General features: G+C 37.5%; 2 protein-coding genes and 1 non-coding gene across 3 annotated transcripts; all 3 read left to right on the top strand.

Annotated features, from left to right (window-relative positions):
* Positions 1–1,870: 1,870 nt before the first annotated feature.
* On the top strand, positions 1,871–1,977 carry LOC148297325 (small nucleolar RNA R71). The gene has a single exon (XR_015833304.1). It is a non-coding gene; the product is annotated as a small nucleolar RNA R71 (small nucleolar RNA).
* Positions 1,978–7,206: 5,229 nt separating this feature from the next.
* LOC148297324 (uncharacterized) lies at positions 7,207–7,641 on the top strand. The gene has a single exon (XM_088246414.1). It carries the CDS (start codon positions 7,207–7,209, stop codon positions 7,639–7,641), a length of 435 nt encoding a protein of 144 aa, XP_088102540.1.
* Positions 7,642–9,526: 1,885 nt separating this feature from the next.
* LOC110760679 (DNA polymerase zeta processivity subunit-like) lies at positions 9,527–10,665 on the top strand. Its single transcript, XM_021962980.2, has 5 exons — positions 9,527–9,557; positions 9,646–9,726; positions 9,923–10,035; positions 10,284–10,473; positions 10,532–10,665. The coding sequence occupies exons 1-5, from the start codon at positions 9,527–9,529 to the stop codon at positions 10,663–10,665; spliced, it is 549 nt and encodes a 182-aa protein (XP_021818672.1).
* Positions 10,666–11,427: the final 762 nt, after the last annotated feature.

Genomic DNA, 11,427 nt, shown 5'->3' with positions numbered 1-11,427 from the left:
TGGACATGCATCAAGGAATTTCACAGCCTCAAGTAACTCATTATCAACAATTTCAGCAACTTGAGGATTTTGTGTCAACACCTTTTCTAATGAATCTGTACCATGAGTACTATTAAATGTATTTTGCACAATATGACACAATGTATCAATACGAAAACATTCATGTTCATCATTGGGGAGTTTGAAGGCATCATATACTTTGAACTTTATTGTTTCCCCTTGAACTGTCATTGTCAATGTTCCTTGTCGAACATTGATCACAGTATCTGCAGTGGCCATGAAAGGGCGGCCAAGAATCAATGGAAGATCCGCACCCGGAATAGGAGCTTCTTCCATCTCTAGCACCAAAAAGTCAGCTGGTAAGATGAGATCATTTACTTTCACAAGTACATCTTCCAAAATTCCTCTTGGATATCTCACTGATCGGTCCGCCAATTGAATGCTAACAGAAGTTGGTTTAAGATCACCTAAGTTAAGGGCTTCAAAAACAGAATAAGGCATCAGATTAATTGAAGCACCTAAATCAAGTAAAGCTTTGTCAAACAATTTATCTCCAATTATGCAAGGAATTGTAAAACTTCCTGGATCTTTCAATTTGGGAGGGAGCTTCCTTTGCAAAACAGCAGAAGCTTTTTCCGTTAGTGCAACCGTTTCATGATCTTGGAATCTCCTCTTGGTGGTACAAAGGTCCTTCAAAAACTTTGCATAACTCGGAATTTGCTTGATTGCATCCAAGAGAGGAATATTGACTTGCACTTTTCTGAAGGTTTCCAATATTTCCTTGGCTTGTTGAATTTTTTTGGAACTCATAAGCCTGTGAGGAAAAGGAGCACGTAAGATTTCTTCGTCAGTAGGTTCACGACTTACCTTCTCCTTTCTTGCCCTTCTTGCAAGTTCATGCTTTGGGATCCACTCGGATGAAGAAGCTGCTTGCTTATCTTTCTCTTTGTTGCTTTCATCCTTTTCTTTAGGCTCAGCCACTTGTTCAACCTGCATGTCATCAACATTGTGAATCAAATCTTTAGAACCATCAATTTCACCAATTACCTTACCAGTTCTCAAGGTAACTGCTTGAACATGCTCACGCCCAGTTGGATTAATCTCTGGTTGGCTAGGCATCATACCAGGTTCCCTTTGACTCAAAGCTTGAGCAATTTGCCCCACTTGATTTTCTAGATTGGAAATGGCCTTATCCGTTTTCTGCATGTGGGTGTCATTCCTCTGCATGTAGCTTTTTGTCTCAGTGATGAAACTATCTGTGTTTCTAGCCATGGAAGCAACAAGTTCTTCCAAAGATTTTCCTGTAGATTGTGGTTGAGGTGGTGGTTGTGGTGGATTGTAGTAGTGCATTTGACCATGAGGTGGGCGAGTATGTTGTTGACCATGAGGTGGTTGAGTTGGCCCTTGTTGAACATTAGAATTGTCACTCCACCTGAAATTTGGATGATTTCTCCACCCCGGATTGTATGTTTGTGAGAAAGGATCATTCTTAGGCCACTGATTTCTTTGAAATGAGCCCACTGCATTTGCTTCCTCATGTGCCAAGGGACAATCCTCAGTGTCATGACCAATTGTGGAGCAAAATGCACAAACCTTGGATGATCCCGGTGCCAATTTCTTCACCATGTTGGTTAGGTTTGCAATCTGAGCTTCCATACTAGAAAGGGTACTTACATCATAGGATTCCCCTTTTCTGACTGGTCTTTGCCTTGAATTATATTGGCGAGCATTTGCAGCAACAAGATCAAATATTGCTCGCAGTTCTGTTGGAGTCTTGGTCATTATAGTTCCTCCTGCAGCTGCATTCACATTGTTTTGGTCCGCTTCAAAAAGTCCTTCATAGAAGTGTTGCATTAGAAGCCAAGCTTGTATGTTATGATGCGGACAAGTGATTAGAAGTTTCTTGAAACGGTCCCAATAATCCTGGAAGCTTTCTCCCGGCCTTTGCAGAATTCCTGTAATCTGACTTCGGAGTTCATTTGTCCTTTGTGCTGGGAAAAAATGTTGCAAGAACTTTGTAGCAAGATCCGTCCATGTTGTGATGGAATTTGGAGGTAGATAGTGAAGCCATTCCTTTGCTGTATCCTTCAAACTAAATGAGAAAAGTCTCATTCTTATCTCATCACTACTCATGCCTTCAATCTTTATTGTGGAACACACTTCCTCAAAGTCTAGGATATGTGCATTAGGATTTTCTCCAGGATTTCCCAAGAACTTAGGCAATATGTGTATCATGCCCGATCTCAACTCAAAGTTTTCCAAAGTGCTTGCGGGATATACTATGCAAGATGGTTGTCCAGTTGTTGGCGGTGAAGAGTATTCTTGCATAGTAAGTTCCGCATTTGCAGCTGCTGCCGCCATTGGTGAAGGTGGAGGTGACTCGACTTTTGGTGAGCTTGGTGATGATGAAAATGGCGAGAGTGAAAAAGGCAATGGAGTAGACACAGCTAGTTGGATGTTCCTTTCTCTCAAAGCTTGAGCTTGGATATCTTCTACAGTGCTATCTAATGAAATATCCAAATTCAGAAGGGACATAAGCAAAATGTTCCTGCAATAAGAAGAAAACAAAAACAAACTCAAATAAAATGAAATGACAAACAAAGAAAAAAAATGAAAATAAAATTAAGTACTCTAAATATACTCAAACAAAACATATAAGCAACCGTGCCAGTTCCCCGGCAACGGCGCCAAAAATTGTTGCATTCCTAAAAGGACACAATTTAATGTGCAAACAACCAATTAAAAATACCCGCAAGTGCACGAATCTATCGAAGTATAGATTGTATAAGTACGGGGTCGATCCCACGAAGAACTTGTCGGTTGTCTATAAGTTCTAATTCGAGTACAAAAAGAACATTTAACTAACACACCACAATGCACAAATGAAAATTTTAAACTAAGAAGAAATATAAAAGAAACAAACAAAACAAAACAAAAAAAGAATTGTGCTGTGAACAGTGACCAGAGACCGGTCGTTTGTTAAGAGAGACCGGTCGTTTTTTTGTCTGGCGACCGGTCGTGAGGTAAAAGCGACCGGTCGTTTTAGTACAGAGTCGAAACTTCAGAATTGTGTGCTGAGCGACCGGTCGTGAGACACTAGCGACCGGTCGTTCTTGGGCAGAGTCGTTTTCTCTGTTTTTCCAGTTTCAACCTCTATCCAGTGTTTTGCCTATAACTTTCCAACCGTACGTCCAAAATTCACGTTCTTTATACGGTTGAATTCAGCACAGAAAATGGAAGAACACCACGCGGACCAAAAGTCCAAAACAATTACGGAAACAAATAGAATTTAGTAACAAAGACACGTAACGTGTCAAACACGCAACTCACACACACATTGGGGGGGGGGGGGGTTTTGATTTGTTTGAAGTAACCTATTTCTATTGCATGAAAGTAAATGGACTTTGAAATTAAATGAGAATGGCGGAGATGAATTATCAAGATGTGAAATCAAAATGTAACAAACACTAGGGTTTCGGAATCCACCCTAAACAATTCTACCCAAGTTCATGAATACTCAAGTAATGAACTCTAAACGTGTTGATGAAGATGTTCGCAATCAAGACCATGGGTCGTGGCTCAAGACGCATTGATTCTCTCTAATATACGTAAAGTGCATGGTTCGTGCTACAATACTTGTGCCCTCCTCATAACCGAACCTAGGTATGGTTCGTACTTCGATTCAATTACAAGGAGAACCCATTAAGTTCAAAGAGAATATGAACATCACAAGAATCCTAATAGCATGGTGTTTACATTAGGTATTCAAGAAACCAATTCACATGGATGATTCTTACTTCATCCATTTATTGCTTAGGATAACATGAGGATACACATAATCCCAACAATCTCAAGAAGCATGCTTTCAAAGGTGATCAATCAAAGAAGAACATACATCAAGGATAGATTAATTTGGTGAATTGGAATTCATCAACAATATCTAGAAATTCATACACTCAAGCATCAAAACAAAAAGGTAATCATGTTTAGGTCTTCAACCTAAGCCCTAGCTATGGAGTTTAGTTCCTCATAATCATTTCAAACACAAATTCAAAATGAAATTAGAAAGAGTTTACAGATTTTCAGAAAATGATGAAAGCTCAAGATCATCAATGGTGGAAGTCTTCTTCTCCACTTTTCTTGACTGCACCTTGGCTTTCTCCTAGCTCCAAGCTCCAAAATCTGCTCTCAATTGTGTAGAATGGTGGAATCCCCTCTCTCCCGTTGCAAAAACTCCCCCAAATCTGATTGCAATCCCTTTTGACTTCTCTCTCTCCTCCTTTCCAGCTTTTCTTTTAGTATAAAACTTATTCTTTCTCTAAAGCTATTGCCCATTGTCCCCTTGCAAATGATGAAACCTTGTTTTAAGGTATAATCCAAGGCTCCAATTGACTCAGGAAATGCCACTCAAATGCAATCCATTGTTACCAAAAGGTGTGGTAACAAGTAGAAATAAAATGCTATTAAGTGGGGGTGAAAACTGGGCCAAAACAAACATCCAGAGCCAGCGTCAATTGTCCGATCAGCTGGATAGGCTACACTTGCCCAATGGAGCTCAAATTTGGATATGTTGTAGTTAACATCCATTGGAACAAGTCTTATGAAGATCATCACCTCATCCAAGGACCGGAACATGCTGATCCAAGGCCACGAAGTTGACCTACGAAAATGAACAAAAACAGAATTTATATCAAATAATGCACTTTTAGCTCATTTTCATACAAACCAAGGTAAAACCTATTAAAACACAAAAAAGAAGTAAAAAGCTATAAAATGTCAAGAACTAACTCAAAATAGTGGGTGAATAACATGAAAAATCATGTGTAAAAATGAACCGAACAGGCCGCCTAAAAGATGATGTGTTGGTGTACTTTATAATTTTAGATTTATCAGATTGATCGAATTTATGATTTACCAGATGTTTGTAATTAGATTATAACTTTTTGTAACATGGAAGAACATAAATATTTGCAACGTAATTAATAGAAGAGTTTTTGTATTTAAACCCCACACTTCTCTTTGTTCACTCCATATTCTAAGTTCACCCCAACTTCTAATTCAAATTTTCACAATTTCTAAGAAAACTCCACTATCTTCCCAAACTACCCTCAAATACACACTCAGTAGAAAAAAATAAATAAATAAAACTCATCAACCTCACACCCCAAGTTCACCTCAATCTCACATTACTTAAAGAGATAAAAACATTGTTGTCAAATGTGTACTATGGTTAAGTATTAAGTTGGATGACCTTTTTTTGTCTTTTTACACAATAATAAAACTTAAGAGCTTAATAATTTAAGTATTAGGGTGAACAAAGAAAAGTGTGTGGTTTAAATAGAAAAACTCTTAATAGAATGGTTGTGCTCATGTCTAAGTATATATGATACTTCTTTATTACAGTTTACAATTTCCCTCATAGATATTATATATATATATATAAATCTACAAAGAAGTTTATCTAAAGGATTACAATCTTTCTCTAAAAAAAGAATTCAAGAAACCAAAGGATTTTGGCATGCAAGGGAGGATGCCATCCCTTAAACCAACAGGCGCACCCACTTTCTTTCTTTCACCAGATTTGGCCATGGAAAGAGGAAGAAAGAGGAGAAAGAAGATGGGTGAAAAGGGGAAGTTCCCCTCTGAGGCAGCCGCTGGAAGAAGCTTGGAGCACCCAAAATCTATGATTTTGTGGGAGTGGGCAGAGCTGACTTTGCCACCATGAGGTAAGTCAAGAAGGAGGAGAAGAAAAGAAGAAGAAAGCCTAGCTAAGTTGGGAAGAAACCATTAGGGTTTCTTGGAGAAGAACAAACCTCAGCAACTATAAATAGGGCCTCTCCTACCCAATACAACACAACCCCACAACCTTCAGAGAGCAAGCTTCCTCTCTCTCACTTGCAAACCCAGCAAATTTTCGTGCTTTGCTTGCCCACTTCCCCCATCTCCCCTGCTTTGGCAGATTGCTACAGCTTTGACAGAATCACTGTCATGCTGCTGGAAGCTACGAAAATCACCAAAAACTCTCCTCCTTAGAACCTCTCTTCCCTTCCATTAGAACCTCTGTCCTTCGTAGGAACCCACAACTCACTCTCTCTAAAGTGCTAAACCCATGATAATTTTGCTCCCATGCCACATGCCTCTCATGCCAAGCCCGAAAGTTTATCTGTAAGAACAAAGAAATTATCTGTAAATTGCTGTTGTTTTGTTGGTGAAGATAACCAAAATACTTCCTAAGGCCTTGCTGCCCTTTCGAAGCATTTTGGGGCTTAATTTTCGAACTCAGACAAAGGGGACAACTTCATCAACCCAACCTACTTGCTGCCGGAAGAAAAAAGCCCCTACACTCATCAACCTCACACCCCAAGTTCACCTCAATCTCACATTACTTAAAGAGATAAAAACATTGTTGTCAAATGTGTACTATGGTTAAGTATTAAGTTGGATGACCTTTTTTTGTCTTTTTACACAATAATAAAACTTAAGAGCTTAATAATTTAAGTATTAGGGTGAACAAAGAAAAGTGTGGGGTTTAAATAGAAAAACTCTTAATAGAATGGTTGTGCTCATGTCTAAGTATATATGATACTTCTTTATTACAGTTTACAATTTCCCTCATAGATATTATATATATATATATATTAATCTACAAAGAAGTTTATCTAAAGGATGACAATCTTTCTCTATAAAAAAAGGATTACAATCTAATTTCTTATATTTTTATATACTCCAACAAAGCATACTTGCAATAACCACAAAGTCCTCGTTTGAGACTATTTTTCTAGGAAGCACTTCTGCTAATAAGCGCTTTTAGTAATCGCGCTTTTATTATGAAGATGTTGAAATTTTCTTAAGAAATCGAAGTGCTTCTTGGAAAAGCACTTTGGAGTGCTTGGCAGGTGCTTCTCCAGAAAGTGCTTCTATGGACCATAAACACTTCCAAACTTTTCTGCCAAATATTATCAAAAGCACTTTTGATTGCAAAAAAGTGCTTTTAAGCCTTCCAAAAGGACTCCCAAACGGTCCTTTGTAATTTATTCAAGGGCTACATATAGTTATTATTATTTTTTTCGATCTGAAGGCATTCGTCTCAACACTATACAATAAATAGGCATCTAGAGAGGGCTATAGTCCTTATCGTCCTTCACAAAAATCCTAGCTAGGTCATAAGTGAAAGTGAATTGTGATGGGGCTTGGGTTGCTCAGACAATGGTGGGAGGCTATGGGTGGGTAATAAGAGACTTTGTGGGTTGGATGTTGCAAGCAGGAGGAAAAGGAGATATGCGATATGGGTCTGCTCTTATAGCGGAAGTGGATGCCATTCGTGCAGCTATGGTGGCTTGCCAGCAAGGAGGTTTTTCTCACATCATAGTGGAATCTGATTCTCTTACTGCCATTCAAATGGTAAAAGGGGATCGAGTGGTGGATGCGGAGGTGGAAGGTTTGCTTTTCGATATCCATGCTGTGACAAGAGAACTCCAGGAGGTGACTTTTACTTATGCTCCTTGCAGTTGTAATACGGCTGCTCATGAGGTTGCGGCTTATGTCTGTAGGAATGGAGGTGTTTATTGGTGGGACTTTATTCCCCCTGAATGGTTGTTTAACATTCTGGCTTGTGAGGCCAATGTAAGTGTTCGACTTTAATTTTTTAATAAAACTTTTGTTTCGGAAAAAAACAAAATTAGTTGAAGTATTGTCATAAATATTTTTCATATAAAAAAGGAAATAAAATTTGTATATAGAAGTTAAGCAAAATTGCAAATTGTAAATAAAACACATCCTTGTGATAGAGCGCGCTGGCTGTACAAGAGGGGAAATGAACTAGAAGATATGTTTCTCGTAAATAAATAAATAAAATTAAGATGAATTTAATAATTAAATTATTGTCATAAATATGATTGCAACCTTCGAAATAAAATACATTCTGAAGCTGGAGGGCGGTGACGTGCAAGAGGGGTAATGAACGAGTATGTATAGCATGTTCTGTGAAAATGATACATGCAATCTATACTTGCTTGAAACGTAAGGTGATATGTACTTGCCATCCTTTCAAACTATCGTACAAATTATTGTAATTATTGCCGCCAAATTTATTAACTATCAAAACAATGAATTTTATTCTTTTGCTGTGAATCAATCGTGAAAAAGAGGAACCTCTTCTCATTTTCTTATTTACTTTCCTTTAACTTTCCGGAGGTTGTTTCAAAATATAGATCTAGTTTATACGAGTAGGTAGATCCATCCATGGCTAGCCTCAAATTTGTATTTGGATTTTGCTACAATTAGTTTGCATCTTGTATATAGGCCAGGTATGACAATACCATCCCCGTCCCCGCAATCCATCCCCTCCCCCGTCTCCGAATTCATCCCCGTTTAATAGGTTTCGGGGAATCCCCGTCCCCGTCCTCGTCGGAGGACTATCCCTCATACCTGCCTTGAATCCCCGATTTTTTTTGCATAAAAATATTTATCATACATTTTAACATTAAGTTTCATATTAAATTATCATTCAACACATCCAAATTAACTATAAAGTTCAACTCAACTATTCAAAACCACATCAATATGAAATTTCAGAGAAGAGTAGGAAGAATTAGGAGAGGAAGATTAACTTAGGGTTAAACATAAATATTATAATTATATATATATTTATTTAAATATAAACATATATATTTTCAAGTCGGATTCGGAGATGGGGACGCAAAACCATCCCCTCCCCGTACTCGTTGGGGATTTTTCAAGTTTGGGGATCCCCGTACCCAATACCTATTTGCCCCTGAAATCTCCCTCTCATTAGGGTCGGGGACCCGCCCCCGTGGGGATTTTTGCCATCCCTACTTGCCCATTATTAATTGCAAACTGAAACATATTTATTCCTAAACCCATTTATTCCTCTTTCTTTTTCTTTTAACAAAAGAAATTTAACAACTTTTTTTCTCTTTTAATACTAATAAATTTTGGCAAAACACCCATTAGTGTAGTGGTTTGGAGCAATTGCTTTTTCAGAAAAAGTCATGTGTTTGAGTCCTAGTATCCGTGTAGTGTGTGTGAGTTTAGTATATTATTGCCTCTCTCTACCAAGAAAATAGTAATCAATTTTGGATAAGACATATGCACTTGTATGAGATGTAAAATTAATTTCAGTTATTGTAATTCCAACTATATGTATGAATTATATGACTTCAAAGCCTTTGGCTAATAAAAACTTAAGTTGGGTTTATAATTCGGACTAGTCTACTTTACTATGCTAGACTAATAATTAACTATTGCTTGTATTAAAAGAAAATATTGGACTCATCAATTTAACTAATTATTGATCTAGTTGTACTTCTATTTCTCTTCAAGTATCCCGAGAGAGCAGATTAGACTGCCTCCATGGGCTCATGAAGGAGGTGGCTCTCTGTCAGGCCCGCCAAATAGCGGGCTACAGGCCTTAATATTATTCAACACAGTTTGCAACTTCCAAGGTACGAAACCCTTCAAATTTCCAAACCAAAACTCCAAGTTACCGCACTTCCAAACTGTAGAGATGGACCGCAAAGATAATCAATATCCTCAAGGTTTTCAAAGACCTCTTTACTTCTGGATTGTTTTCGTTTTCATTTTTTGGTTATTAGATGAGTATAATTCAAATTGAAAATGGTGCAGGTGAGACAGTTCGGATTCTGGTTGAATTCCCGGAGGTGGCAATCACTTCAATCGTTTTCCTCAAAGGAATTTACCCTCCAGGTTTGTTCTAAACCCACTTCTCGTTTTGGTTGCTGAGAAAAAAAGTTGTGGTTTTGAGTTCTGTTTTTCTTCAGTATCTGGGGAACCCAGAAAGCAAAACCCAGTTTTCAAATTGCATATGAGCTTAGCGGGATAATGGGTAATTGTTGTTTTTGCATGTTCAACTGCTTTCACTGATGGTTGATTTTGGGCAAAGGTGATTTTGAAATAAGGAAATATGTGAATTTGGTGGTTCATAGCGCTCGTCACCCTGAACTCAGAGATTATATCCATTCTGCTGTCTCGGGACTTCATCCTTTCATCCAAAAGGTTGATCCTTTACTCGTTTCTTTCCTTTTACTTTTTTCTTTCTTGTTTCTTCAAAAATTTCTCATATATCTCATGTGTTCGAAAATTCGGCCTAGGCGGGTCTGGGAGGCTGGGCGGGTTGGATATTTTTTTTCTTTTTTTTTTTGTTGATTTTTTTAAGAAAGGTGCAGTCTTTCTTATTCGTTTAATGTCTTTATTCCGGTGATGTACCATTTTCACTAAAACAGACGCTACATTTTACAAACTAGGGTCTGGTGGAGAGAGTAGTAGTTATTTTCTTTAACAGTGATAGCATCCTTGTGGAAAGATTTATGTTTAAGCTCACTGTGAATCAGTCTTATGGCTTAAGGGTGGAAGAAGCTGACCTGGAGTTCTCACTAAGGTCGCTTTTTATCGAGCTTCCTTTCGCAGAATCCCTCACACGGGTTCTTCCCCAGGGTAAGTTTTCAGTTTCATTGTTGACAACTTGACATTGATGTTCATTTTTTTGCTTCAGTGTTGTTGGAAATCTGCCTGACCTGGCGGCCGTCATATGCAAAACCTCGAAGAGATGATCTTTCTTCAAAAGCTAGCTCATTGGCCTTATTCTGCAGAGAAATGAAGGATAATTATAGCATCCTTCGGTTTTGAAATAGGAAGAGACCAATGGCGGACCCAATCATTTTTATAGGGTTAGGCTAATTTTTAGTATTATTTTTATTTTTACAGGAGATATATTATAAGCTCTTTTTTTTTCTCTCGAAACAAAAATGTAAATAAAATTTTATAAATCAAACAAGGCCACATTACGAGCAAACATAACACAAAGAAGTACAAAATATAAATGAATACCAAATCAAACATATTGTTCAACTACTTGAGATCCGAGTTGAGTAAGTTCCTTAGGAATTGAAGTATCAACATTATATGCAGAAGGTGTATCCTTGGTATCGTTACCTAAATGAGATTGTTAGGTTTTCAATACACATAAAGTATTGTTCCGTACAATTTTTTTAATTTTAAAGTATTGTTATATATATGTCTTTTATAGAAGGAAAAAAAAATCGCTATGTAAAAGTTAAGCAAAACTGCATACGGGAAATTGAAGTCTAGAAAATAAACACATTCCCGTGCTAGAGCACGTTGGAGTGCAAGAGGGGTAATGAAAAAGTACGTATATATATAGTGTGTTCTATAAAAGTGATGCTGCATGCACTTTGTCCATACGTGTATGTGAAATGAGATATTTACTAACTGTCTTTTATGTTGTAATTGTAGTGACAAACTTTATTAAATATCGAAACGATGTCTTTTTTCTCCATTTTAGGACTATATTTCAACTTCCATCCTTTTTTTAATCACTAATTCAATTTGAAACACCGCTTTTCTTAACCATACTTTTTTTTATTTTTT

The sequence above is a fragment of the Prunus avium genome, chromosome 1 (genome assembly GCF_965620075.1).
Source record: "Prunus avium chromosome 1, drPruAviu1.hap1.1, whole genome shotgun sequence".
In the NCBI taxonomy this organism is placed as follows: Eukaryota; Viridiplantae; Streptophyta; class Magnoliopsida; order Rosales; family Rosaceae; genus Prunus; species Prunus avium.
Note: the sequence above shows the minus strand (reverse complement) of the source record. Positions and strands in the feature narration are given on the sequence as shown.

Coding starts and splice junctions, on each gene's coding strand:
- LOC148297324 (XM_088246414.1), top strand. CDS start 7,207: ATGGTGGGAGGCTATGGGTGGGTAATAAGAGACTTTGTGGGTTGGATG.
- LOC110760679 (XM_021962980.2), top strand. CDS start 9,527: ATGGACCGCAAAGATAATCAATATCCTCAAG. Junction 9,727..9,922: donor CAAAGGAATTTACCCTCCAG/GTTTGTTCTAAA, acceptor TTTTGGGCAAAG/GTGATTTTGAAATAAGGAAA. Junction 10,474..10,531: donor CACACGGGTTCTTCCCCAGG/GTAAGTTTTCAG, acceptor TTTTTGCTTCAG/TGTTGTTGGAAATCTGCCTG.